Genomic DNA, 27,056 nt, shown 5'->3' with positions numbered 1-27,056 from the left:
AACTGGGACAATAGTCACCAAGAAAACAATTGGTAATACATTACTGTTACGTCTCAAGTAGAGATGTGATTGCTAATCCCACCTGAAACAGCCAGAATAAACTCAAATGAAATGTGAATAAACAAATCACTTTATTTCACATGCGTCCAATGTCAATAACTCACGGTTACAGCAAAGGTCCATCAGGAATGCAATGTTGTAATTCGGACCCTCTCATTAGGTAAAAAAATGATGAACTTTCCATCCTGTGCAAAGTTACATGATGAAAATGGAGCTTGATATCCCCAGCCACGCCAGGGTTCATCCAGAGAGATAGTACAAAGACAAAGGCAGGAAGTTCTGCCATAAATTATGAAAGCCCCACCCTCTTAACTAGAAAGCATGGTATTCACTATACAGCTAGACTACTATTGCCATAAGGCAGGGGTGTCAAACTCAATTTCATTGAGGGCCGCATCAGCATTGCGGTTGCCCTCAGGGGCCAGGTGGGTGTGGCCTGGGTGGGCGTGGCCTACTGGGTGGGCATGGCTAAAGTGCATATGGCCTACTGGGTGGGCATGGCCAGCTCTACATTGTTTGCATCAAGGGTGCCTATGGGGGCCTGGGCAGGAGTGGGACAGATCTGAGGGTCTCTGGGCCAGGGCCAAGGCAGTGGGGGCCGTTCCCTCACTGTTTCCAGGATGGCTTTGCGGGCCGCATGAAACCACTTCACGGGCCGGATCTGGCCCCCGGGCCTTGTGTTTGACATGTCTGCCACAAGGCATCCCTTGACAAAATAACGTTTAACCCTGTAAATGCTACATGTTCTTACATACAGTATTACTAAGGGTATTGTAGTAACCATGTAAATGCTGAATATACTAACACAGTTCTTAATTCCTAAACTAGATATAAAATGGAGCAGCTGTATACTGGTCCAGCACAATTACGCTGTAGAAGACTGAAATCCTTCAGCATTCGCAAGGTCCCCCTGCTCAAGAAAGCACATATAAAGGCCCAACTGAAGATTGCCAATGAACATCTGAATGATTCAGAGAACTGAATGAAAATGTTGTGGTCAGATGAGACCAAAATTGAGCTCTTTGGAATCAATTCAACTCAGTGTTTGGAGGAGGAGGAATGCTGACTGACCCCAAAAACACCATCCCCACCATCAAACATGGAGATGGAAACATTATGCTTTGGGAAGGTGTTTCTGCTAAGGAACAGGACAACTTCACCGCATCAAAGGGACGATGGACAGGGCCATGTACCGTCAAATCTTGGGTGAGAATCTCCTTCCCTCAGCCAGGGCATTGGAAATGGGTCGTGGATGGGTATTCCAGCTTGTCATGACCCAAAAACACAGCCAAGGCAACAAAGGAATGGCTGAAGAAGAAGCACATTAAGATCCTGGACTGGCCTAGCCAGTCTCCAGACCTTAATCCTATAGAAAATCTGTGGAGGGAGCTGAAGGTTCGAGCTGCCAAAAGTCAGTCTTGAAACCTTAATGACTTGGAGAGGATCTGAAAAGAGGAGTGGGACAAAATCCCTCCTGAGATGTGTGCAAACCTGGTAGCCAATTACAAGAAACATCTGACCAACAAAGGTTTTGCCAAGTGCTAAGTCATGTTTCGTGAAGGGGTCATATACTTATTTCACTCATTAAAATGCAAATCAATTTATAACTTTTTTGAAATGTGTTTTTCTGGATTTTTTTTGTTATTCTGTCTCACACTGTTAAAATAAACCTACCATTACAATTATAGACTGATCATTTCTTTGTCAGTGGGCAAATGTACAAAATCAGCAGGGGATCAAATATTTTCTTCCCTCACTGTACATGTTGAAAGTAACTTTTTAATTATTTTTGACATTTGTTCTAAGTCTAAATTCATTCTGGGTCTTAGTTTTGCTGCTTTATGTTTGCAGATTTGGGCTATATCTAACATTCTGCCTTAGTTATGTGTCCCTCTTTCCACTTTTTATACTTGTCTTTTTTGTCTTTCAATTTGTCAGAGTTCTTTATGCAGTCATGCTGGTTTCTTCTGGGATCTCTTTTTCTTTTCAGAAAGAAATATATTCAAAAATATATTGGGATTGACTGGGCTTTTATAATCTCATTTTTCCCAAGCTTCATGTGTTGTTTTCCCCTTAACGATTTCCATCTATGGAATCCTTCCCAAGCTGTCTTTAAAGTCCAGAATATTAGACTTATTACTTGTGCTTGCATTATATTATATGGCATGGTCACTCTACCCCAAAGTTCCTGTGATTTCAATTATTTCATCTCTGTTAATGAGAATTAAGTCTAGTATACCTGACCCTTTAGTTCCCTTCTCTATCTTTTGGGTGACAAAGTTTCCTACTAGGAACTTTCCACTAACTGTAGAGTTTCTCTCCCATTTGATGTCAGGGTATTTAAATCCCCCTTACCATTTTGGTATGCTTCATACACATCTTATCTAACTGATTGGCAAAAGAGTTCATCAATTTCATCAATTTTGGGGGGTTGGGTTAGGTGTAGTATACATTTTTGGCAAATGACATTTTTTACATTTGGGGTTTTCATCCTTGTTACATTTCTATAGTGCTATAGTTATTTCTTATATAGAGAGCAACTCCACCTCCTCTTTTATTAGATGTTTCTTTTAAACAATGTAAATCCCTCAAGCTTTCTGTTCCAGTCACTGGTTTCATCCCATCAAGTTTCAGTAATGTCAATAATATATCTACTCCCACGTAGAAGACTTCAAGTTCACCCTGTTTGTTCTTTACACTTTGAGTGTTAGCGTATAGGCATCTAAGTCATTTTTGACTGACCCTGTGATTTCTACATTTCCTGTTTTTTTCTTACCATTTGATTGATTGGCTCAAGATTTGTGCTTGGAATTATTTTCTAAAAATTCTTCTCTCTCCTCCCATAGTTTTAGTTTGAAGCCCTATGGGTAAGGCAAGCCAATTGGTTTCCAAAGTCTTTCCTGATTCTTTTGAGGTGTAGCCCACCCCCCACCAAAAGCCCCCCATACAGGTATTGTAGACTGGTCTAAGTATCCAGGGTTCTCTTGATGGAACCATCTCCTAAGTCAATGGTTTACTACAAAATTGAATACACATAGACCTTCACTTACAATTCATTTAGTGACTGTTCAAAGTTGCAACAGAACTGCAAAAAGTGACTTTGACCATTGTTCACACTTATGACTGTTGCAGTATCCCTATGGTCATGTAATCAAAATTCTTAGCAACTGGCTCATATTTATGACAGTTGCAGTGTCCTGGGGTCATATGATCACCTTTTGTGACCTTCTGACAAGCAAAGTTAATGGGGAAGCCAGATCCACTTAACAACCCTATTACTAACTTAAACTATAGTGATTCACTTAACAATTGTGGCAAGAAAAATTGTAAAATGGGACAAAACTCACCTAACAACTGTCTTGCTTAATAACAGAAATTTTGGGTTGTAAGTTGAAGACTATAAAGTTGTGGATTATGTTTTTACAATCAGTGTTTATACAATCCCTTGCACATAATCCACAGACCCTACGATAGAAATGGAAGAAAGAAAAATATTTCACCTGATAGAAAAAGACATCCTTGCGGTCAGTGCCTTCAGTGGCAAATTCCTCTACAATACCCTCAGGGCTAATACCATGTTCAGCGCAGAGCTGTTTCCAAAATTCAAATCCAACTGTAAAAACAGAAAGCACAAAAATAGCCATTTTTCTTGTACCCTACCAGAGATAGAGAGAAATGGTCTCAAGAGGCAATGGAGAGATATGGGTTTTGTTAAAAATTCCACATCACAGTATTCTAATATAACAGTCTTATCTTTGATATAGTTCTTATCCCATTCCCTATTCTTTAGAAACCTGGAATTTCCTCAGTTACCGTTTTGCCCCGATTAATAGCCGAGGCAAAACAGAATTTAATGTTCTGTTTAAAAAAAAATTGCACAGCATAAACAGCAACTCTTTCTTCTCCTTCGAAGGACAACTTCCCTTCTTTTCTAACACTTCTATCCACAACGCAAATTCTGATTCCGTTGCTCCTCGCGCGCAAACACATACACGGGTCCCATAAGCCTTTTCTCTTGGCCTTACTTTGGTTGCCACACTGCCCCAGCTGCAGAGTAATAATCTCCCGAGGCATAGTGAGCGTAGATTAAAGTCTGAAACCTCTTCTTCCGGAGTTAACACCGATCCTTCCTTGAGTTGTTCCTGCTTTCCTAAAAAATATGCCGTTGCTAATCGCACCGTTCCTCTTTGCCTCTTCACGCCGCTCCTTCATCTATACACTACCTTTATTTTGGCAACACGCATGCGTTGAAGCAATTAAAACAAAAGCATGGGGCGCGTGTGTGCAGTTTTAAGTTTTCCGTACAAGAAGATGGTTCCTCTAATACCGTCACTTCCTGTGATTTAGGTGGGCACGTGAACGGCCATGGGAGTGTGCGTAAACTGGTAGGGTAGAGGCCGCGTTCGAGCTGTTGAGGTGGAGACAGCAACCTTTGGTGACGAAGAATGGTAATCCTATCCTTTATTCCACCGGTCTCTCGGTGATGTTGGGCGAAGGAAGAATGGCAACGGCGGAAGTAGCTGGACGGGCTGCCGGCAGTAGTAGCGGCACTAACCGCGGCGGCGGCCCTGATACTGATGCTCAAGCCCCGTCCTCGGAGCGGGAGCGGCGAGTGCGCGCCTTGAGCGCCTTGTTGAGAACCCACCTCGGGCCTTACGAACCGGTCCTGACAGCTCTACAGGCCACGCTTACCTGGGAGAGGCCAGCAAGGAGCGCTCTTGGCTGGATTGGCGCGCATGCAGCTTTCGGGTGAGCAGCCTTACAAAGAAGGGTATGGGGATGTGAAAATGAAGATATTTCTGGGCATGGAGGAAGGGAAGCAACAGTTTCGGAATGTATGTATATATGTATGTACGTACGCACGTGCATTGCGCTGGGCTTTGTACCAATGTAAGAAATTAGAAATGAGGGGGAAAGGGTACAGTGAGGCGATTCTTATCCGCTCAAGAAAAGTGAGCCAATGTTGATGTTGTATAGAAGAGGTAAGATTTCATTCACAAGGTTCTGCTCACAACAGCTCTGATTCAAAAGCCCCAGATAATTAGGAGTGCAAAAGATTAATCCTATTTCTATTATTATATGTGACTGAAAGGGAATGGGAAAACTCGTCCTGTGTTTAAAAAGCTCTTGTTATGTAATGCTTATTGCTGTTATTTGGTGGTGGTGGGGTGTGCTTATTTGAAGTGAAAGTACTGTAAAGGTCACTGTTTTAGTGTACACTTACCAAGAAAAGCCTGCAAAAACCATTGCCTAGTAGTTGAATGGTCCGCTAGGCAAGTTAAACCATATTAAGTTCATGAAGTTTTGCTTTTTGCCGAAAATGTATATAAATTAAAGGAAATGTTGGCTAAATCTAAATTGGAATTCTAGATAAACTTAATGGAGTCATTAGGGTGCTGTTTTAGGAAGAGGAGTGCATAGTATCATAGTGCAGCAAGGACAGTAATTAGAGTAATACAGAAGTTTTCAATACTTTTTAGCAGTATCCTTTGAACTTTAGATATTTTTATAGATTTCCTTTCAGTCTCTTAGGCTGAGTCTCATCACCAACCATGACAAAACCACGTTTATGCCCAGGCAGATCTGCTGCCATGGTGTAGCTGATTGTGCTTCCTGATGAGTTATTAGAGGAATCAGCTTGCTGGATTGGTTCTCACTTCCAAAAAATCATATGTACTACTTCAACCCAAAGTGAGCTGCAGCTTTTACTTCTTGAACAACCTTGAGTTGTGAAACAAAACTATAAGCTGATAAAAATGGAATAGAGTAGTGGCTCTCAACCTTTTCTATACCCCCACACCGCCTGAACACTTCTGATGTATTCTTGCACCCCTTTCAAAAGTTTGAAATAATGGCAACAAATTATGCATATGCACTATAATTTTTAGTTTCCGCAACCCCTGGAATATTGTCTCGCACCCCCAGTTGGGAACACCTGGAAGAGAGGATTAGGTCAGGGAAATAGTGGAATATTTATCACACGGTTGGGATTGAGGACTTTAACAAGTTTTTGAAATTTGGTCTTGTCACTGTGCAACAGAAAGTTTGTTTTTCTGAAAATGTGCCATTAGATTGTATTTTATTTATGATACTGTGTTATTTTCTGTGTTTATTGAAAAAAAACCCAAGGAATGTTCATTCTACAAGTAAGATAAAAACAAATTGCCATTGTTATAGATGGAAATTTGTATGATTTTTTCTGTTTTGATTAAGTCATTATAAGATGAATGCAATTAATGGTTTGGTAGTTCAAGTTGTTGGAATAAGTGGATGCAGTTCCATCACAACAATGCTAATTATATTCGGCAAAGAATATTCAGAGGAACAAGCATGTCTTCAATTCTTTTTTCATAAAACATGCTGCTGTGTCATTTGATAGCCATTGTTTTTTTTAGAAAATTTTATTAAATATACATTTATAAACAAAAGTGGACACGATTCAACTTCCCTAGCTACAGCGCTACTATTAGTATTATCTTATGTTACACAAAAAAATAACAAAAACCTAAAATACAATCTATAACAGGACAAAGTATAAAAAAGTACATATAAGATCTGTCGGGTTTTTTAGTAAACTGTCATTCAGTCCTCAGCATTATATTTACGTATCTTTCAGTTCTGTCCATTATATAGATGCTAATAAAAAGTCCTTACATTATCAACCAATCAAACAATGTTCATCTCAGTGATCCTCCTTAACTCTAACCAATTGTACAAATTTTGCCAAATTTCATAATACATTTCGTTCTTATTTTTGATCTCTGTTAGTTAACCTGTCCATTTCAGCGCAGGATAAAATTTTATCTATTATTTCTTCTTCAGTGGGTGTTTCCTTTCTTTTCCATTTTTGGGCATATGCCAGTCTTGCTGCTGTTAAGATATGTACTAATAAGTAGAGAGATGCTTTACTAAAATTATCGTTAATCCTAATAAAAAAAATTCTGGTTTTAAATCAATTTTTTGTCGTTATATTTCTTCCAACCAATTTTTAATCCGCTGCCAAAAAAATTTCGCTTCTGAACATTCCCACCACATATGATAGTAAGTCCCTGGAAGCCTTCTGGATTTCCAGCACATTGGTGAGATTTTTTTATCTATTTTTGCTAACCTTGTAGGGGGAAGATGCCATCTATAAAACATCTTGTACAAATTCTCTTTATAGGAGGTGGCTAGCGTCAACCTCCTATTTCTATCCCATAGTAGTTCCCAATTATCTAAGTCAATATTATAACCAAAATTTTTACTCCAGGTTAACATTGTTTCATTTACCTCTTCTTCTAATAAATCCTGTTCTAATAAACATTGGTATATCTTTTTTATCAATCGATCTTCTGTTCCTAGAAGAATTTTATCTAATTGTGTATGCTCTAATTTTATCCCTGGTTCTTTTTTATCTTTTCTGTATCGTGACTGTATTTGTAAGTATGCCCACCATTCCAACTCTACACCATCTTCTGATAATCTTTTTCTTGTTTTCAGGTCTCCATTTTCATCTAAGAGATCTTTATATGTAATTACACTTTCTAGATTTATAAATTTGGGGTGCATAAAAATCTCTAATATAGATAGCCAATTGGGAATTTCTATATAATTGAATTTTTAAATTTTTATCCAAACATCTAATACAGGGAGTGCAGAATTATTAGGCAAGTTGTATTTTTGAGGATTAATTTTATTATTGAACAACAACCATGTTCTCAATGAACCCAAAAAACTCATTAATATCAAAGCTGAATATTTTTGGAAGTAGTTTTTAGTTTGTTTTTAGTTATAGCTATTTTAGGGGGATATCTGTGTGTGCAGGTGACTATTACTGTGCATAATTATTAGGCAACTTAACAAAAAACAAATATATACCCATTTCAATTATTTATTTTTACCAGTGAAACCAATATAACATCTCAACATTCACAAATATACATTTCTGACATTCAAAAACATAACAAAAACAAATCAGTGACCAATATAGCCACCTTTCTTTGCAAGGACACTCAAAAGCCTGCCATCCATGGATTCTGTCAGTGTTTTGATCTGTTCACCATCAACATTGCGTGCAGCAGCAACCACAGCCTCCCAGACACTGTTCAGAGAGGTGTACTGTTTTCCCTCCTTGTAAATCTCACATTTGATGATGGACCACAGGTTCTCAATGGGGTTCAGATCAGGTGAACAAGGAGGCCATGTCATTAGATTTCCTTCTTTTATACCCTTTCTTGCCAGCCACGCTGTGGAGTACTTGGACGCGTGTGATGGAGCATTGTCCTGCATGAAAATCATGTTTTTCTTGAAGGATGCAGACTTCTTCCTGTACCACTGCTTGAAGAAGGTGTCTTCCAGAAACTGGCAGTAGGACTGGGAGTTGAGCTTGACTCCATCCTCAACCCGAAAAGGCCCCACAAGCTCATCTTTGATGATACCAGCCCAAACCAGTACTCCACCTCCACCTTGCTGGCGTCTGAGTCGGACTGGAGCTCTCTGCCCTTTACCAATCCAGCCACGGGCCCATCCATCTGGCCCATCAAGACTCACTCTCATTTCATCAGTCCATAAAACCTTAGAAAAATCAGTCTTGAGATATTTCTTGGCCCAGTCTTGACGTTTCAGCTTGTGTGTCTTGTTCAGTGGTGGTCGTCTTTCAGCCTTTCTTACCTTGGCCGTGTCTCTGAGTATTGCACACCTTGTGCTTTTGGGCACTCCAGTGATGTTGCAGCTCTGAAATATGGCCAAACTGGTGGCAAGTGGCATCTTGGCAGCTGCACGCTTGACTTTTCTCAGTTCATGGGCAGTTATTTTGCGCCTTGGTTTCTCCACACGCTTCTTGCGACCCTGTTGACTATTTTGAATGAAACGCTTGATTGTTCGATGATCACGCTTCAGAAGCTTTGCAATTTTAAGAGTGCTGCATCCCTCTGCAAGATATCTCACTATTTTTGACTTTTCTGAGCCTGTCAAGTCCTTCTTTTGACCCATTTTGCCAAAGGAAAGGAAGTTGCCTAATAATTATGCACACCTGATACAGGGTGTTGATGTCATTAGACCACACCCCTTCTCATTACAGAGATGCACATCACCTAATATGCTTAATTGGTAGTAGGCTTTCGAGCCTATACAGCTTGGAGTAAGACAACATGCATAAAGAGGATGATGTGGTCAAAATACTCATTTGCCTAATAATTCTGCACTCCCTGTAATGTCCGTCTAATATGATGATTCTGAAAATACTGAAGAGCCCTATCCCACATTATAGCATGCCACACAATTTGTATGTCATGACCTTCTAAGGCTAGTAGTCTTCTATTCCTTAAATGTATCCAATCCTTTATCCATACCGCTATTGCTGCTTTATAATATTTTTCCCAATATGGGAGGCCGAGCCCTCCTCTTTCCTTTCCATCCTGTAATAATTTTAACTTGATTCTCGGTTTTTTACCTTGCCAGATAAATTTAGATGTAACTCTATTTAAATTTTCAAAAAAATCCTTACCTAATTTCATTGGTATATATTGGAATAAAAAGAGTAATTTGGGCAGTATATTCATCTTGATTGTCATTTGATGGCCATTGTTGAGTGATACTATCTCCCATGGACTTAATAGTAATGCTCAGTTTAGATTTGGCTTTAAAATAATTACCGTACTCCTTTAAAATGCATTGTCAGTAATACTGATTCCAACAATGAGAATGTAGTTCAATTATTTTTTTGTTTTTATTGTGTAATCATTCTTAATACAACATACACTGATACAATGTTCTTTCATAATGAATTATATACTATAAAAATGGATAACTCTTAAGTTATATTTTTTAAAAAATAATTTTTATTAAAAGATTTTACAATTTTTTAAAAAACTACAGATATATACATATTTTTAAGCCAAAAGTAAATATCCATATTGATCCAAATGAAAAAAGTCATTATACACTGTATGAATATCATTAAAAAGCTAATGTGCTTACCAGTCTTTTTGTTAAGCCAAAACACTGACTGAAAAATATCTTAAGTTAAAAAAAAGATAATTGAAAAAATAATGCAAACACCCAATTTAGCAAATGTGTTTTCTTGTGTAATTTATTCTTAAAGAACTATTTTAGCTAGAGTTGGAGTTTCATGTCATATTACTTAAAACTAGATTAATTAGAAGTTTTGATTTATTGAAAATTATGGAAAGTGAAAGAATTTTTAAAAGTTATTTGGGTTATTTCTGTTCAATATCTTTTGCTCTCTGGCAATCTAGAGTTGGTAACAATGCAGCATTATTTAACCTGACTTCTCTTTGGTGACCCAGGTAAGTTTTCCTGTTCTTTTTATATAACAGTTCTTCTCTTCCCCCCCCCCCTATAAAAACAACAACAACCCAATGTTGCACTAACTGGATTTATTTTCATTTAGGTTTTTTGCCCTGACCTCTCTTCATCTGATATTCATAGTTGCATTCACCTTAATACTAATAGTATGTTTAGATCAGTGGAAGAATAGAATCTGGCATGATATAAAAGGTACGCTCATTTTTCTTTTGATAGTTATATCTCATTTATAATTTCTCATCTATTATAATTATATGATTACCAGGCTCAACAATTTATGATTGAAGGTAAATGAGAATTTTAGAATTCCTCAAGGTTCTCCGATACCAGAAAATATATTTGGGTATCTCCATCAAGTTGTACAAGAAAGAGCTGCTTACACTGCTAGTCTAGTCTGTACACAACAATATCAAGTGAAAGAAATAGTAGTATGTTATAGCCAACTTTTAGAAGAAAATTGTAATAGTTTCCAATCCAAAAATATACTAATATTGGATGGAAGAAATAGCATTATTCATTTTTAAATGCCTGAAAGCGTAGAAGATAATTTGCCATGTGGAGTTCACAGTTGAAGAAAATATGTGGCGTAGGCCAGCCAGGGAGAAAATGTATTTTTTCTTATGGAATTGTAAATTTTTTAAAAAAATGTTCAAGTGACATAATACAGAAGAGGCTTTTACAAATTCACTTCCCTCAAAATGTGGATCAAAACCTATTATAATGTTGTAATTTTTATGTGACAAAAAGAAAAAGAATTTTGCAATCATTACTGGAGAATTATCAGATTTACATTTATATTTAAAATAAACATTGTTAAATTAAATGACAGCATGCCATTCAAAAGCTATGTGCAACCTTCAGCCTAAAAAAAATTATGCAGCCTTGATAGAACATGCTAGTCATGAGTACAGTAATATATCTGGAGGGCCCCAATTGAAGAAACAGAAGTATATTAATGTGGACTTGGGAAATCAAGACTGAAATTTTTCAATCCATGGAGCACAATAAGAGAATTTGTTGAGGTATCTGCCTGTGGACACATAGTTTTTTAACCATTATTTTTAATAAACCATAGTTAATATTTGTAAGCCATTGGTTACAAACTGCAATTCACATGTTCACAGAATATACTAAGTGAAAGCCAAAAAAAATTGCATTATGATTAGTGTGTTGTATAAACTCAGCCATATACTTTCAGTCCAGTCTCTGTCACAAAATTCTTTTAAGGACAAACAGCTGCTTTAGGTTCCTTAGATTCAAGTCTAATACTTGATTAGATGGTTTCTTCCTAAAACAGTTATTCATGTTTTAGGCCTACAGTATTTTTCAAAGATAATGGACAGACTATCAAAGACCTATTAGTTTCTTCCCAGTATTGTCAATCTGGTACTTGTTGATTGAAGGATAGTAGATGGATCCAGATCTTAACTGAAACCTCTTATTTTTCCATAATGCAGTATTATCAGCCTAGTGTAATGATATTTAGTAAAAGAATTTGCACTATTTCCCCAAATAACTACAGAAGTAAGAGAGGGAGTGGATGTAATTGAGTTTCTAAAACAGTTTACAAACCACAATGTCCCATTCTGTTTTCTGATCATGGCTATCAATAATAAAATGCCATCTCAACACATGTTTTAATTATTCAGCTTAGTATATTTCCAAGCATTATTTTTGCAACTAATCCTGATTGTATCTTTAATGTTTTAACAGTAAGACCTGATCAACTAGACAGTGGAAGGTATGAAAAATCAACTCGCCTTAATTATTAATTTTTATTATCTGTATATGGCTTGCAAAGCTATAAAGATTTATTATAATTAGCAACAAAAGACATTTAAATGTTTAAGGACAGTTATCTTATTTCTAAAAATCATAATTCACTGCCTCTTCTTATTTGTATATCTAAGACAGAAATCTTATATTTGTTTAGGACTAAACTTAATTCTCCACAGTAAAATATCAGCTAGATTAGATTGTATGCCATATTAAGTCTCATAAATCTATATGAGTATGCATGGAGTTTTCTTGAATTCTACTTTTCTTGAAATGAAATACTGAAAGTCTGAAAAAACTCTGCTTTTTTGCTTCTTTTTAATTGCTCTGAGTACATAGTCAAGATTATTTATTGGATTACTTTTTCAAGTGCAAACTAGAACTCTCTCCAAAGATGATTTTTTTGGCCCATGTCTAATTTGAAGAAAACTCTCATTAACTTCTATGAATTTGTTTGCAAAAATGTCATTTGTTAAAAATCTATTAATGCTGTAACAGATTCTTAACTCAGAGAATAGTTTCTCTGCTTAAATACCTATCTATGCATTTTAAATGAAAAGGCAGATGACATTTTATCATTAAGATTGGTGGTCAGTTTACCACAGTAAGAGTTCCATTGATGTTATGGATTTGAGCAGGACAAATAGCACTTTAGCTTTCATCTGTAAGATGTATATTACAAATATTAATGAACTCTGTAAGTGAAATGCAGCTATTTGAAAACAGTGCTCAGTGTATTTGCATTTTACAATGAGGTAAAATATAATCTGATTTTTTTCCAGTTGGGGCTTTGTCCATCCCCGACTTTTGAGTGTACCTGAACTATGCCACTTTTTGGCCAAAGGATGGATCAGAGGAGACAGCTTCATGAGAAGCCTGCTGAGTTTCAAAAAGCAAAATCCTGGCAAGGTGAAAAACAATCCCAAGTTGTAAGAAGTATGTGTTAATTGGGGGATGGGGGAAAGTTACCCCAAAGCAAAAACCTGAGAAAAGGGAGATGTTTGAATATTTCTGTATCAGAATATAAAATACCTGGTTCTGTGCTATATAATTTGGATAATGTGAATTTGCTTGCAAGTGTAAGCATTGAAGGATTGAGAAGCAAGTACAGAGCCTTTATAAGAAAAGGGAAATTGGAAAACAAGGGAGTACAAGAATATAGAATATAGCACACCCCATTTCTATTTGATGGAACTTTCAACCAATATCCTAGAAATGCCCTGATCTGTAGCCATTGCCCATAAGTTGTAGGCAATTGAAATTGATACTCCTGCCATGTTCCAACGCCAGCTACATGTATAATTTCAGTTTGATATCACTTCTCAAAAAGGTTGTTGGCAGAAGTCCAAATATACCTACAATTGTCTTGAATCGTAACCAGTTTACCTAACCCAAATTGATTTTTAAGATTTTGTTTTGTTTTTGCAGTTCTGCCTTTTAGCTTGCGGTGTCCTTACATTTTTGGCTGTCTTAGGATGCTACATCCCTGGTATTTGTCTTGCCTATCTTATAAGTGAGTATCAAAGGGACAATTGGATATTAGAATACTTTTCTTGTAAAGGGGGAAAATCATTTATTAACATTTTAAAGGGCAGGGTCAAAAAATGAGATAACGAAGCCCAGTTTGAATTGGCTATATTGCTGTGGTGGCAAACCTATGACATGCATGCCACAGGTGACATGCTGAACCCTCTCTGTGGGCACGCGCACCATTGCCCCAGTCCGAGGCCTTCACTCCCGTCCATGAGCAACCTGCATCAAAATCTCCCTGGGCAACAGGCTTTTTAAACTGGGTTTTATAAAACCTTTTCACTTTAGGACTCCGCCACTGTGTGCAAAAAAAAAAGTTCAACCAATCAATTTCAACTTCTTGTGGGGAAAAAAAGATTTCACAAAGTTGGAATTGATTGATTGAACTTTATTTTTAGTCTCACACAGTGGCGGAGGAGGTGACGGGACCCGTCGGAGGTGGAAAGGTGCTGTGTGGGTTGGGGGGGAGTGGCAGGAGCAGGACACTCCATGCAAGGGTTGTGTTGGGGCGGTGGGAGAAGGGTGCTCTGCAAGGGTTGGGTTGGTGTGATGGGAGAAGGGCGTTCTGCAAGGGTTGGGTCAGCGCAGTGGAGAAGGGTGCTGTGCAAGGGTTGGGTCAGGGCAGCGGGAGCAGGATGCTCCGTGTGAGGATTGGCTTGGCTTGGTGGGACAAAGGCACTCTGCGAGGATTGGGTCAGCATGGCAGGAGAAGGGCGCTCTGCAAGGGTTGCGGCACGGCGGGAGAAGGGCTCTCTGCAAGGGTTGGGTCGGGGCGGCGGGAGCAGGATGCTCTGCGAGGGTTGGGGCAGGCGGTGGGAGCAGGATGCTCGTGAGGGTTAGGGCAGGGCGGTGGGAGAAGGACACTGCGAGGGGCGGGTCAATGGGAGAAGAGCACTCTGCAAGAGTTGGGTCAGGGCGGTGGGAGCAGAACGCTCCATGTGAGGGTTGGGTCGGGGCAGTGGGAGAAGGATGCTGTGCAAGGTTTGGGTCAGAGCGGGGGGAGCAGGATGCTCTGTGCAAGGGTTGGGGCAGGCGGTGGGAGCAGGATGCTCCATGTGAGGTTGGGGCAGGACGGTGGGAGAAGGGCACTCTGCGAGGGGCGGGGCGGTGGGAGAAAGGCGCTCTGTGAGAGTTGGGTCTCCCTGTGAGGATTGGGTCGGTGCAGTGGGAGAAGGGCACTCTGTGAGGGTTGGGGCAGGGCAGCAGGAGCAGGATGCTCCATGCAAGGAGTGGGTCAGAGGAGTGGCAGCGATGGAGCGCTCCATTGGGGTGGGGTGAGGAAAGTAGTGGCTGGCGGCGGGGCGCTTCTCACTGAGTTTTCCCCCCCGACCTTTAAACCATTTTTTAAAACACAAGAGTTGTATCACAGAAAAGCCAACCCATGGCTGAATGGAATACAGTGGCCTCCTTGAACTTACCATCTTACCGCACATTAGTAACAACCCCACAAAACGCCCACCCCAGTGGTGGGATTCATTCCATAGAAACGGTACCTAATTTATTTTGAGTTCGGAGAACCGGCCCAGAAATGGACAGACTAGCGTGTATTCACGTACCTCCAATCCCTCCCTTCCTTGCTGACATCTGGCTTTGCAGCAAGCAAGGCAGTTGGATGCATGTGAATGCACGCTAGTCTGGCGTCTCAAAAAAAATGTTTTTTTCCCCTGCTCCTGACAGTGAAAATCCTCCACCTTACCTGAGAACAGTTTTTTTTTTCTCCACTCAATATTCGCTACCAGCCTCTTCTACTTGATGCAGAATGGGAAGGATCTGCTTTCTGCAGGAAGTAAACTTTAAAGAAAGTTTAAAAATGTGGCAGAGAAAATCCTCCATCTCACATGGGATCAGGGGTTTTTTCTCCGCTCCCCTTGGCTGTTTGCTGCCAGCAAGTAAACTTTAAAGTATAAAAAGTATGGCAGTGAAAATCCTCCACCTCACGTGGAATGGGATAGTGGTGTTTTTCTCTGCTCTCCAAGGCTTTTCGCAGCCAGACTGTTTTACTTGATGAAGCAGAATGGGAAGGATCCACATTCTGCAGCAAGTAAACTTTAAAGAAAGTTTAAAAAGTATGGCAGAAAAAATCCTCCACCTTACATGGGATCAGGGTTTTTTCTCCACTTCCCTCGCACACCTCAGTACCTATCATGGCCGCAGGTCCATTAGGTCACTGCCCAGAGCTGCACGCCCGCCCAACATGAAGGAGGTGAAGCGGTCAACTAGGAAGCCTCGCTTAGAGGTGGTAGAGCACCGCCCAGGGCCAGCAGGCAAAAGGCCACCCTGAGCGGGGAAAGCCGGATCCCCATCAGCGTCATGGCCGCCCAGGCCCAGCAGAGATGGGGGGAGACAAACAAGCCTAGCTGGGACTGGGGGGCCATGGCGCCGATGTAGATCTGGCTTTCCCCACTTGGGGTGGCCTTTGGCTTGCTGGTCGTGGTGTGCTCTACCACCTGTACTCAAGCTTGCTAGCTGGCTGTTTCACCTCCTTTGTGCTGGGCAAGACAGGTGCTCCAGGCAGCAGTGGTAACCTAATGGACCTGCACAAGCTGCTGGCATCGGCAGCCCAAGGCGGGGCTAAGGTGCATCAGGTGCGCGAAGGGAACAGGCTCCACATGCGGGCCAAGGGCAAGATCTGCAAGGGGACCAAGGAGATGACCAGCAGAACTTGCTCTCCAACTGCAAACAAAAACAGATGGTATGGAATAGGCACGTCCGGCAGTCTGCATCACGTGCTTCCCCCCCCTCCCATACTCCACCTGTTGCTGGAGTGCTGGCCCAGTATTGGCAATGGGCTGCGGAGCCCCAGAGTCCCGGTCGAGGGATCAGCAGGCTGTGGCTGCTGACAGACACTGTTGGCCCCCATGCACTCGCTGTATGCGGGGGCCGATGGGGTCAGGCAGCAGCAGCCCCGGCCCCTGCTTCACCTTGCAGCAATGGCACCCCTGCCCTGCCCCCTGCTTTGCCTTGCCTCATACCGCAGGACGAGCCTCCTACCCACCATTCCACCCATCAAAGACCCCCTGGATCTCCCCCTGCCTGGCCTCCACAGGCACCCCTCTCCACGAGCAACATCGAGGTGGCCACGCCCACCCAGTCTGCTATGACCACTGCAGCCATGCCCATCCAGTGGCCACGCCCACCCAGTCTGCCACGCCCACCCGGCACCCAGCAATACATAAGTGGGTTTTGGGTTGCAGTTTGGGCACTGGGTCTCTAAAAGATTCACCATCACTGCTATAGTGCATTGTAAAATGGTCATTACAGCAACCCCACATTTAACCCACCAAATATTTCTGATGTTTATGGATTAGTAGTCTTCTAATCACTCTTTTTTCCAGTGCTTTCTCTCTTATTGTGGCCACTTGCTGTATACCATAACCTGAGTCAACATCTGTACATCAAACTACAGCCAGCTCTGCAACGGTTGGACTTCAGTGTTCGCGGTTATATGATGTCCAAACATAAGGAGAGACAGTGTGAGTCTGACTCTAATTTTCATCATTCTTTAATTGCAAGAGGCTCTTTTTTACATTTTGTCCACTGTATCTTTTTATTGGTATGTGAAAGGCTTAGCATCATTGTGCTTTGGATGAAATTATTAAATATGCTTATGGAATATTGACAAGCCTTTTGCTGTCCTAAGCAGATTTTGGGGGGAAATGCCCATTTCTTGTAGATGTTCAAATTCTAGACTCTTAACCTGTAAATAGCATTGTTTTGGTCTTTCTTCTGTTTACTTCTGTGAAGATAGTTCTCTAATTTCATTTTAGCACGTCACCACATTTGGAGGGAGCATCCTGGTGCCAATGAGAGTGATAGTGAAGAAGAGCTTGCTGCTTTTTGTCCTAAGGTAAAAGTAGCACAGTCTTTGGTAAAGAAGAACATACTGTTGAAATTTGTGGAAAGAGTGCCATGGGGAGAGATAGTGTTTTCATGTTTTAGAGAATGGAGTATCAATAAATATTTATTTATTATAGAGGTGATTTTTTTTAAAAAAATTGCTATTGGATTTGTTTTGTAAAACTTGCATCTCAGGTACAGACTCTTCGTCCTTACAGTAGTTAGATTTTCACCAATGCCAACACTTTTGTTTTCATATCATATAGGCCAGTGGTCCCCAACCTTTCTGGCTTCACTGACCGGCAGTGACAGTGATGGCGGGAGGCGATGGTTTCGCATGCAAAGCCTAGGTCCCGTGCATGCGCAAATAAAGCTTCGTGCACTTGCCCGCCGTTTGTGTGGCCTAGACTCCTGCTCTAGGCCACATTTCAACAATACAGACAAGCAGACCAAACATGTGATCATATTTACTGACATGATTCAGTAAACGTAGACCAAATCAACAAAAAATAAAAGTGTGCAATGCCCACTATGGTGGTTGCTTGCTTTCAAAATTCTTTTTATACTTGCACATAACTGGATTCTGTAGTGTGATTTTCTTAATACAATAAAAGCATTTAAATATTTCTTGAGCAATTTTTTTATTTTATGATTAGTATATATAAACCAATTGTTAGTACATAATATTTACATTTCATTGTGAATGTTTGATTATTTTTAATGCTCTAAACCAGGGTGTCAAACTGCTGGCCCACAGACCAGATGTGTCGTGGCAAAACCACGCCCAACCCATTGCTAGCAATGGAAAAATAGTTGCAACATGTCATGTGACATTGCGAGTTTGACACTCCTCCTCTAAACTCTCCAAGTGAACTATTGGAGGGAAATAGAATTATTTACAGTTCTTTAAAAGTCTAAAAATAGAATTTCTATATAAAAATGTGCATAAAAATCAATATAACGGAGCCACAGTTTTATTTTAGCTAGCCGTACTGGTTAAGTAAGTAGTTGTTGATAACTTGACCAATACTGGAATTAATGTAATCAATACCAAGATTCATTACTCATAGGTAAGTATTTTACTGCATGAGCAAAACACAGTTGTTCCTTTTTCTTGCAATAATACTTATACCAAAGAGTTTAATTGTAACAATGAAAAAATGATGTATGTGTGTACTGCAGCATGTCCATTTATAGGTATTAATATTTAATGAAGAAAGTTCCTAAAATAGAGGATTAAGGTAAATAGCTGAAGGTAGTCTTGGCTGTGTTTATATTGCTTAGCTGTACATAGGTGCTTTGGGTTCCTCTTCATTTAGTGAATATTTATAGCATCACAAACTATGCTGTGTTTTTCGGGATAAAGCCAGATATTTCAGAAAAACAATATATCTTCTACCTCTCAAAATTCATTGTCATAAACACAACCAATTCTCCACTCTAGAAAGATAACTGAAATTATTACTGTGCTTCAGAGTAAGTGAAAATCTTCCCATTTGCAAAGTGGGGGGGACATCTCAATTTTAAGTGAAGCAGAAATATTTGGTCCATTATTAAGTTTAAGTAAATCAAATTAGCTGGATTCCAATTATAGTTACTTCTCTAACTTCATGTGACTAAAGACAAGACAATTATGGTAGCCATTGACTTTTGGTAGATTTTGAATGTGTGAATTTGGGATTTCTTTCTGTACAGGTGGTCTTCATTTAATGTCCATTCATTCAATGATTGAAGTGAAAATGGTCCTGAAGGAGTGATAGTTACAACTGATTTTCATGACCATTGTAGAATTGCTGTATCATATGATTGGGATCCAAGTGCCCAGCTTTTTATTGTTATTTTTATTATTATTATTATTATTATTATTATTATTATTATTATTATTATTATTATTATTATTTTATTACCCAGATTGTTGGGTAATAAGCTGACTTTGTAATAATGCCGCTGGGGGGGGGGGGCAAAAGCCCTAATAAGCAGGCATATACATAGAATGAAGGCTATTGCTAAGCACATTGGTTTGTGCTTAAATTGTAAGCCGCCCTGAGTCTTCGGAGAAGGGCGGGATATAAATGGGATTAAAATAAAATAAAATAAATAAATATTAGGACATCACAAAGTAGCACAGTTATGTGGTTGCCATTTATGATCTTCTTTGCCACTTCCTACAACTTGTCCTGTTTCTAGTTTCAAATATTAGCTTACATACAATTGCTATGGTAATTCACAGTTTACTCAATGTCAAAGAGATAACAAAAGAATTCAAACCGAACAATCTCAGATGCTTGCTTGAATTATTGATTTTTAAATAGGAATAGTCCAAAATCAGTTCAAGATTCCAAAAGCCAGATCAGGGTTGTCAGCGACCCCATAGATCAGAAGTTTAAGGTTTCTTATGTGAACAGGATTCATAAGAACATTACAGAAGAGCTGGAGATCAGATATTGTTTCCAATAAACGGAACACGGGTCAGGGCTGCTTTTTAAATTAGGCTATAGTCAGCTGTCACTAATCAAGAGTTACTTTATTGCTTGGCAAGATGCCTAATAGAACATCTCCTGGCCTCTCTACTCCTCAGGAGCGAGGACTGGGAGGTGTTATGTCATCCTCATCTGACTGATTCATCTATCCAGCTGGTCTTGTTCTGATCAGTCAACTTGAGTTGGCAAGTTTAAGGTGGAAGAAAGCAGTAGCTCGCAAATGGGAACCACATGATGTCCTTACTTAATAAATGCAGTGAATTACTTAATGAAGACACCTGGGAAGTGCTAGAACTGCCATTACTAAGCAGCATGGTCACGTGTCATTGTGCTTTACAACTATGTGCCTTTGTGACAGAAAGTCTGCTCCCAATTGTCATAGTTAAGTGAGGACTACTTACAGTATATAAATTATTTTTATTTGGCACCCAACTCCCTGCAACTGGGTGGTTCATAACAAAATAAAGCAAGAAAACAAGAAAAAGGATGACAGGAATAACTTACTGTATGTACATTTGCCTACTTAGTCAAGAGTATTCAAACCTTTTTTTTCTCCCCAAGTTGGATGATGCTGTAGTTGCCAAAGAACTGACTTTCTCTGACTCTGAGCATTCTGATGCAGAAGTATCTTATACTGAGAATGGGACCTTCAATTTATCCCGGGGCCAAACTCCATTGACAGAAGGTTCTGAGGGTAAGTAGAATGTATTTGGGGGGGGGGGGGAATACAAGATGTGTTTGACATTAAATATAACTTTGGAGGCCCATCAGGATAAAAAGGCAAAACAAAACCAAAAACTAAATAGCTACTTACATCCAGTATAAAAACATGATAGAGCTGCTCTAAAATGTTTGCACTTAAATTGGATGTTGAGAAGTGACTCTGATATGGGAAGATAAATGCTAAGATCAACTGAATAATGTTTTTTCTTTATTGAACAGGAACCCTTCAGAACTCAATATCCTGTTGAGAGTTTTCTAGGATAAGATTGGGAAAGGTATCTGTGTCAGAATTTAAGATCCATTTATCAGCTAAGGTTAGCAGAGTACAGATAGAATGGTTCTTCCAATATTGACTGTATGCTGTAGTTCAGTCTGTATGATTTTTCTGTTCCTCATGCAGGGAACTCAGTTCGTCTGTAAGGTTTCATAATACTCATTTTCATAATACTTTTTTTTTGTAGCCCAAAGCACATTTTGTGTGGAAAAAAATACAGTTTAAATGAAAATTTGTTCACACATATAGAGACATGAATTTTAATTACCCATTAAATTTCTCTTTAGACTTTGATGGCCACAGCGATCCAGAGGAATCTTTTACTCGAGATCTTCCAGATTTCCCTTCTATCAACCCTGAGATGACAGGTATAGATGATGAGGATGACACCAGCATTGGCATTCCAAGCCTTGCCCCCCGTAACCGTGCCCAGGAGGAGAACCAACAGTCTCATAAACAGGAAGCAGTCGCTTCAGAATTTCTCCTGAGTGAGCTTCCATTAATGCACAATCTGACAGATGACTTAGCTGGTTTTGTGACCAGGGGAATGATTCAGCTAGCCTTGTCAGGAACTTCCCAGTCAGTTGCTATGCATAGCAACAGACAGCAGCAAAATGCCAAGGCCTTCCTTCGAACCTCCAGCTCAGAGCTGGATACAGATGCTGAAGGGGATGATTTTGAACTATTAGATCAATCAGAGCTGAATCAGATGGATCCTTCAAATTCCCGTGGTCAATAACAATTATCTGGCATTTGTTTTCTGGCTCCTTTGCTAATAGAAAGAGAAATTAGAAGAGCCCAGTGCAGGAATAAGATATTACCATACAGTTTTCATGGCTAATCTGGCTTGGCAAATTAGGGAAATTGTATACATTGTAAACAAAAGACTACTATAGTAGAATTAGAAGAATTTGGCTAATGGGTTTCCTGTGATCTACATCTTTGTACTTTGCACTCCTAGTTCAAAAAGAAAAAAAATCCTGCTGCCTGATTTATTAAATGGCCCCAGTGATAGGCTTCAGATCTTGAAAAACAAGTCAGCCATCAGAAATGATCTTGTATTTAAGACACAAACTAAGTTCTTGAGCAATTCAGGTGAGTATTTTTCCCAGTTTCTGGTTTAGGATTTAAATTTTCAGAACTACTAGAAATATATATATATTATAGAGAGAGATACTTTAGATGTGTTTGCATCTGTATATACATATACATAAGTTCCCAAGACCTTAGAGGTATTAGAAATTACTCCCACCTCTAGCAAAGATTTGCATGGAATGATTCCAAATACACAATTTATTTAAATCCTAGGCGGGATATTCTCACAGAAAATAATAGCAATAATATACACACAGAGATCTCTATAAACTTTTGAATGAAGTTTTCTTACTTTCTCTCCACTACAGTTCATGAAAGAATTGCCATTCTAGATATCATCAAGCCTCTCATACTGATTTCAAAATTGGAATATCATATCTAAATTAGTTAGATACCCAGCAAGCAGTCTAACATTCTGATCTATCCCACTGTTGTTGCCATGCGCGTTTCATGTTATCTATAGCTGTTAAGCTCATAGATGGATTCCTACTTTCTGAAGAAAAATTGCTTATTAAGGAAGCTAATTGATTTCCACTGAAAGGTGATAAAGGCCAGAATCCTAAGAACAACTGCTCCAATATACAAAATGGGAACAATATTTCATCAAGGGGAAAGGAGACATGGGTAATTCTGAGAGAGCAGGAACGCTCTATTTGAAGACCAGTTTCATCAGACTTAATAATAGAATTGTTGGTATATCTTGGTTGTACCGTTTGGATTACTGCAAAGGTACAACCTTCTCAGTAAAACAACTGCTAATATCTGGGTGTTATAAATACTATGGCACCAGGTCTGTTCATAATACTGTTTCTTTGCTTGAGTAAAACTAGCAAAGGATTATTATTTTTTTGCTGCATTCATCTTAAAGCAGTTTTGCAGACCTACAAAAAACAAGCCTTCTTTAAATAGTTCATACTGTAAGGAACTTATGAGTTAATTATTCTGGTGCTTTGTAATTTTCTGTACAGAATTCCATATACAAACTATTTCTATACTAAACTATTGGAAGATTGTACCTTAGAAGTAATTATCCTTGATGCAAAGCCATCCTGGTGATTCTCTGAACAAGAGAGACTTGAATAAGTGCTGTGCTTTTATATTTTAAACATTTATTTAGATCACTTTATTTGAACTGCTTATAACATCTTGTGCATTAGCATATCCAGTTAGAAGGTCTTGCTCCATATTTCTGTCGTAGCAATTCAGTCTGTATCATTTTTGCAGGCTTAGTAGTTTTGAGGTTTACTTTTTTCCCCAACATAAGAGCATTAAAAGACCTTCATAAAATACTGCCTATTGTTTTATTGGCCAGTAATACTGTGATGTTAATGCTATATGAGTAATAGCACATTCTTGCAGAGAATATTTGAAAAGGTAATACATTGTAAATGTAAAACAGCTTGATTTGGGTAGCATTTGTGTGGCAATATCATGTTATTTAATTGCCTTTTTGAGTGTTTATAAACCAGCCAATATTGTAGAGTATTTATAGTAAATTGTCTCATTGGAGAAGTTTTTAAAGTAAAATGCTGATGATTTTTAAAATGGAAAACTGACTACTTCATTAGATTTTATGTGATGTGGAATAGAAAAAGGTTTAGTGCAAAAAGACCACCAAACTCCTCCATTGTATTAATAGTTATTTTTAACATTTTGCTGAGTGTTTCTTTCTGCTGTATCTGCTGCAAAATAAAGTATTTGAGAAAAAAATCCTGTTTGTTTCATTTCTCTAGTTCCAACAGTAAAAAATTTCTTTGAATACTTTTCTTATTGGCCCACAGCATCATATAATTGTTAACTTAGCTCAGCTGCTATTTTTGCACTGTTTCTCATATAAACAAAAAATATATTAACAATTTAGATCCAATAGTTATACTTGCATGCCATTTATTTAAATACTAATTGTTGGAATATGGTGTATTTATGTACTGTTAGATTTATATTCTGCCTTTCCTCCAAGAATACAGGACAGGTTGTACAGGGATCTTTCTTTTTATCCCTCATGTTAACCTTGTTATGTTCATTTGAGATGAGAAAAAGTGATTGGTCCAAGTCACTTAATGAGAGCGAATGAAGGTAGATTTGAAGTTCACATTAGATTGGCTATTTGTATATGCACCTTTTTTTGGAGAAGTTTGCTTTTTGAAACATTTTTTAAAATGTATATTCTTCCATTTTTTTACCATCCATTGTCTCTCAGCATACAGTTGTCTCTCAATGTAATACAGCTATTCTTATAAAAGTATGGAAGTTCAAGAGGAACTATGTTCAGTGTATCTTTTTTTTTTTTGCCCAAGATGGTGGCGGTTGCAGTCTGAGCTCCAGGCGCTCCGCAACGGGCTTTACATGGGTTGGTTAGGGAGACCCGACCGAGGCACATACGGTGAACAGCTTGAAGGGGGAGTTGGATACAGAGACCTCTTGTTAGGCGCTGCTTTCGGCGGCGCTGGGTTTTCCCTCCCCTTTGGATAGCGGCTGCCTGCCGGCTTGGAGGTTGTTTGTCGTCGGGCCTGTCATCCGGGCCTCCCAGATGGTTGCTGCGGGCTCTCTCTGGTTCCTGCAGGTTTTGCTGCTTTCTTCGCCGTGAGCACTCCCTGCTTGTCGGAGGAGCGGCGGCGATGATCAGATGATTCGAGGATTTGGGCTGGAGTTGGGATTCGTACCAGCTGGCGGGCGCTGCTGTCAGCGGCGCGGAGGCTTCCCTCTCCCCCGAGTGGCAGTGGTGGCTTCCTGGCTCGGAAAATGGCCAAAGCTTGTTCTACAGGCTCTTTCTACTACCTTTTACCTTTTGTCATGGACAACCCCCCCTGTCAGAGGAGGAGCAGCGGCGACGATCGAGCAATCCAGAGACTCGGTTTGGAGTTGGGAATTATATCAGCTGGCTGGCGCTGTTTCGGCGGCGGGGGGCCCTCCCTCTCCCCGAATGACGGCGGTGGTTTCCCGGCCTAGAAATTGGCCGTGGTTTCATCCTACTGCCGTGGATTTGCTGGATTGCCGGTGGATGCCTGGATTTGGGGATGGAACTGCCTTTTGGTCGTTGTACGGTGTTTGTAGGGGTGATGTTTTTGCAGCGGTGTGTTTGGAGGAGGGGAGCCCAACGAAGTTGCAGCAGATGGAAAAACGGCCGAACGGCCCTGCCACAAAAGAGGGGTGGAAAGAGAGTCGGGCGAGATGGCAGCGGTGTGTTTGGAAGAGGGGAGCCCGAGGAAGGTGCAGCAGATGGAAAAACAGGCAAACGGCCCTGCCACAAAAGAGTAGGGTGGAAAGAGTCGAGCGAGATGGCAGTGGTGTGTTTGGAAGAGGGGAGCCCGAGGAAGGTGCAGCAGATGGAAAAATGCCCAAACGGCCCTGCTGCGAAAGAGTGGGGTGGAAAGAGAGTCGGGCGAGACGGCAGCGTTGTGTTTGGAAGAGGGGAGCCCGAGGAAGGTGCAGCAGATGGAAAAACAGCCAAACGGCCCTGCCACAAAAGAGTGGGGTGGAAAGAGAGTCGGGCGAGATGGCAGCGGTGTGTTTGGAGGAGGGGAGCCCGAGGAAGGTGCAGCAGAAGGAAAAATGCCTGAACGGCCCTGCCGCAAAAGAGGGGTGGAAAGAGAGTCGGGCGAGATGGCAGCGGTGTGTTTGGAAGAGGGGAGCCCGAAAAAGGTGAAGCAGATGGAAAAACGCCCGAACGGCCCTGCCGCAAAAGGGGGTGGAAAGAGAGTCAGGCGAGACAGCAGCGGTGTGTTTGGAAGAGGGGAGCCCGAGGAAGGTGCAGCAGATGGAAAAACGCCCAAATGGCCCTGCCACAAAAGAGTGGGGTGGAAAGAGTCGGGCGAGACGGCAGCGTTGTGTTTGGAAGAGGGGAGCCCGAGGAAGGTGCAGCAGATGGAAAAACACGCCAAACGGCCCTGCCGCGAAAGAGTGGGGTGGAAAGAGAATAGATTACAGAGGTGTGTTTGGAAGAGGGGAGCCCAAGCGCAGCAGATGGAAAATTGTCCCACTCACCTTTCCAGCAGTCCTCCACTGTCTTCCTCCACTGCTGCCATGTGGAGTCCGAAGAAGGAAGGAGGTTTGTGGGCAGTCCCACAAACCAAAGAAGTTCAACCAATCAATTCAAACTTCGTGAGGTTTTTTTTCCATGAGAACTTTGAATTGATTGGTTGAACTTTCTTAGTCCCACTTTTTTTGGGTGGGACTGCACATGCCGGAGGACAGGGAGCCGCAGGAGACTGCTGAAAGAGCCGCATGCGGCTCCAGAGCTGCGGGCTGCCGACCTGTGTCCTAGATTCACAGCTTTCTTTAGAAGATCATATAGTAACTGTGACTAGGGTGGCCTTCACCCAGGTTCGCCTGGTGCACCAGTTGCAGCCCTATCTAGACCGTGATGCCTTGCGTACAGTCACTCATGCGCTCGTGACTTCTCAGTTAGACTACTGCAACGCCCTCTACATGGGGCTGCCCTTGAGGACCACTCGGAGGCTCCAACTGGTGCAGAATGCAGCCGCGCGAGTTGTGTTGGGGTTCTCCCAATACTCCCATATTACACCTCTGCTCCGTGAGCTGCATTGGCTTCCGGTTGCCTTCCGGGTGAGATTCAAGGTACTGGTTATGACCTACAAAGCCCTACATGGCATAGGTCCGGAGTACCTTATGGAGCACCTGCGGCCGGCATCAACTTCCCTCCGCCCAGTGCGCTCCCACAGGGAGGGCCTCCTCAGGGTGCCGCCGGTTGGAGAATGTCGTCTGGTGGCCCCCAGGGGGAGGGCGTTCTCTGTGGGTGCGCCTGACCTGTGGAACCGTTTACCGGTTGAGCTCTGGATGGCTCCCGACCTTTGCTCCTTCCGACGCAATCTAAAAACCTATTTGTTTGAACAAGCCGGCCTGGTCTGATGGGTTTTGGTTTTATTTATTTTCTGCATTTGGGCACTAGGGTTTAATTTGTTTTTAATTTCTGTATTTTGTGTATTTTGCTATTTATGGCCCTGTTCACCGCCCTG

The 27,056-nt window shown here is 40.7% G+C and overlaps 2 protein-coding genes across 2 annotated transcripts in view; one reads left to right on the top strand and one right to left on the bottom strand.

Annotated features, from left to right (window-relative positions):
- LOC310648476 (tubulin gamma-1 chain) overlaps positions 1 to 4,321 on the bottom strand; it is a 54,296-nt gene extending 49,975 nt beyond the window's left edge. The window contains exons 1-2 of the mRNA XM_083376326.1: positions 4,086 to 4,321; positions 3,561 to 3,673 (exon numbers count right to left, since the gene is read on the bottom strand). Of these exons, the coding sequence (XP_083232452.1) occupies positions 3,561 to 3,673; positions 4,086 to 4,134 (162 nt within the window). The 5' untranslated portion in view covers positions 4,135 to 4,321. The remainder of the gene's footprint in view (positions 1 to 3,560; positions 3,674 to 4,085) is intronic.
- A 99-nt stretch (positions 4,322 to 4,420) lies between these two features.
- RETREG3 (reticulophagy regulator family member 3) overlaps positions 4,421 to 27,056 on the top strand; it is a 61,895-nt gene continuing 39,259 nt past the window's right edge. The window contains exons 1-9 of the mRNA XM_083376325.1: positions 4,421 to 4,809; positions 10,451 to 10,557; positions 12,079 to 12,106; positions 12,924 to 13,050; positions 13,570 to 13,654; positions 17,007 to 17,144; positions 17,439 to 17,518; positions 20,550 to 20,682; positions 21,273 to 21,353. Of these exons, the coding sequence (XP_083232451.1) occupies positions 4,544 to 4,809; positions 10,451 to 10,557; positions 12,079 to 12,106; positions 12,924 to 13,050; positions 13,570 to 13,654; positions 17,007 to 17,144; positions 17,439 to 17,518; positions 20,550 to 20,682; positions 21,273 to 21,353 (1,045 nt within the window). The 5' untranslated portion in view covers positions 4,421 to 4,543. The remainder of the gene's footprint in view (positions 4,810 to 10,450; positions 10,558 to 12,078; positions 12,107 to 12,923; positions 13,051 to 13,569; positions 13,655 to 17,006; positions 17,145 to 17,438; positions 17,519 to 20,549; positions 20,683 to 21,272; positions 21,354 to 27,056) is intronic.

This window comes from Vipera ursinii (assembly GCF_947247035.1).
Source record: "Vipera ursinii genome assembly, chromosome: Z".
Lineage (NCBI taxonomy): Eukaryota > Metazoa > Chordata > Lepidosauria > Squamata > Viperidae > Vipera > Vipera ursinii.
The sequence above is the reverse complement of the archived record's forward strand: the minus strand, read 5'-3'. Positions and strand labels throughout refer to the sequence as shown.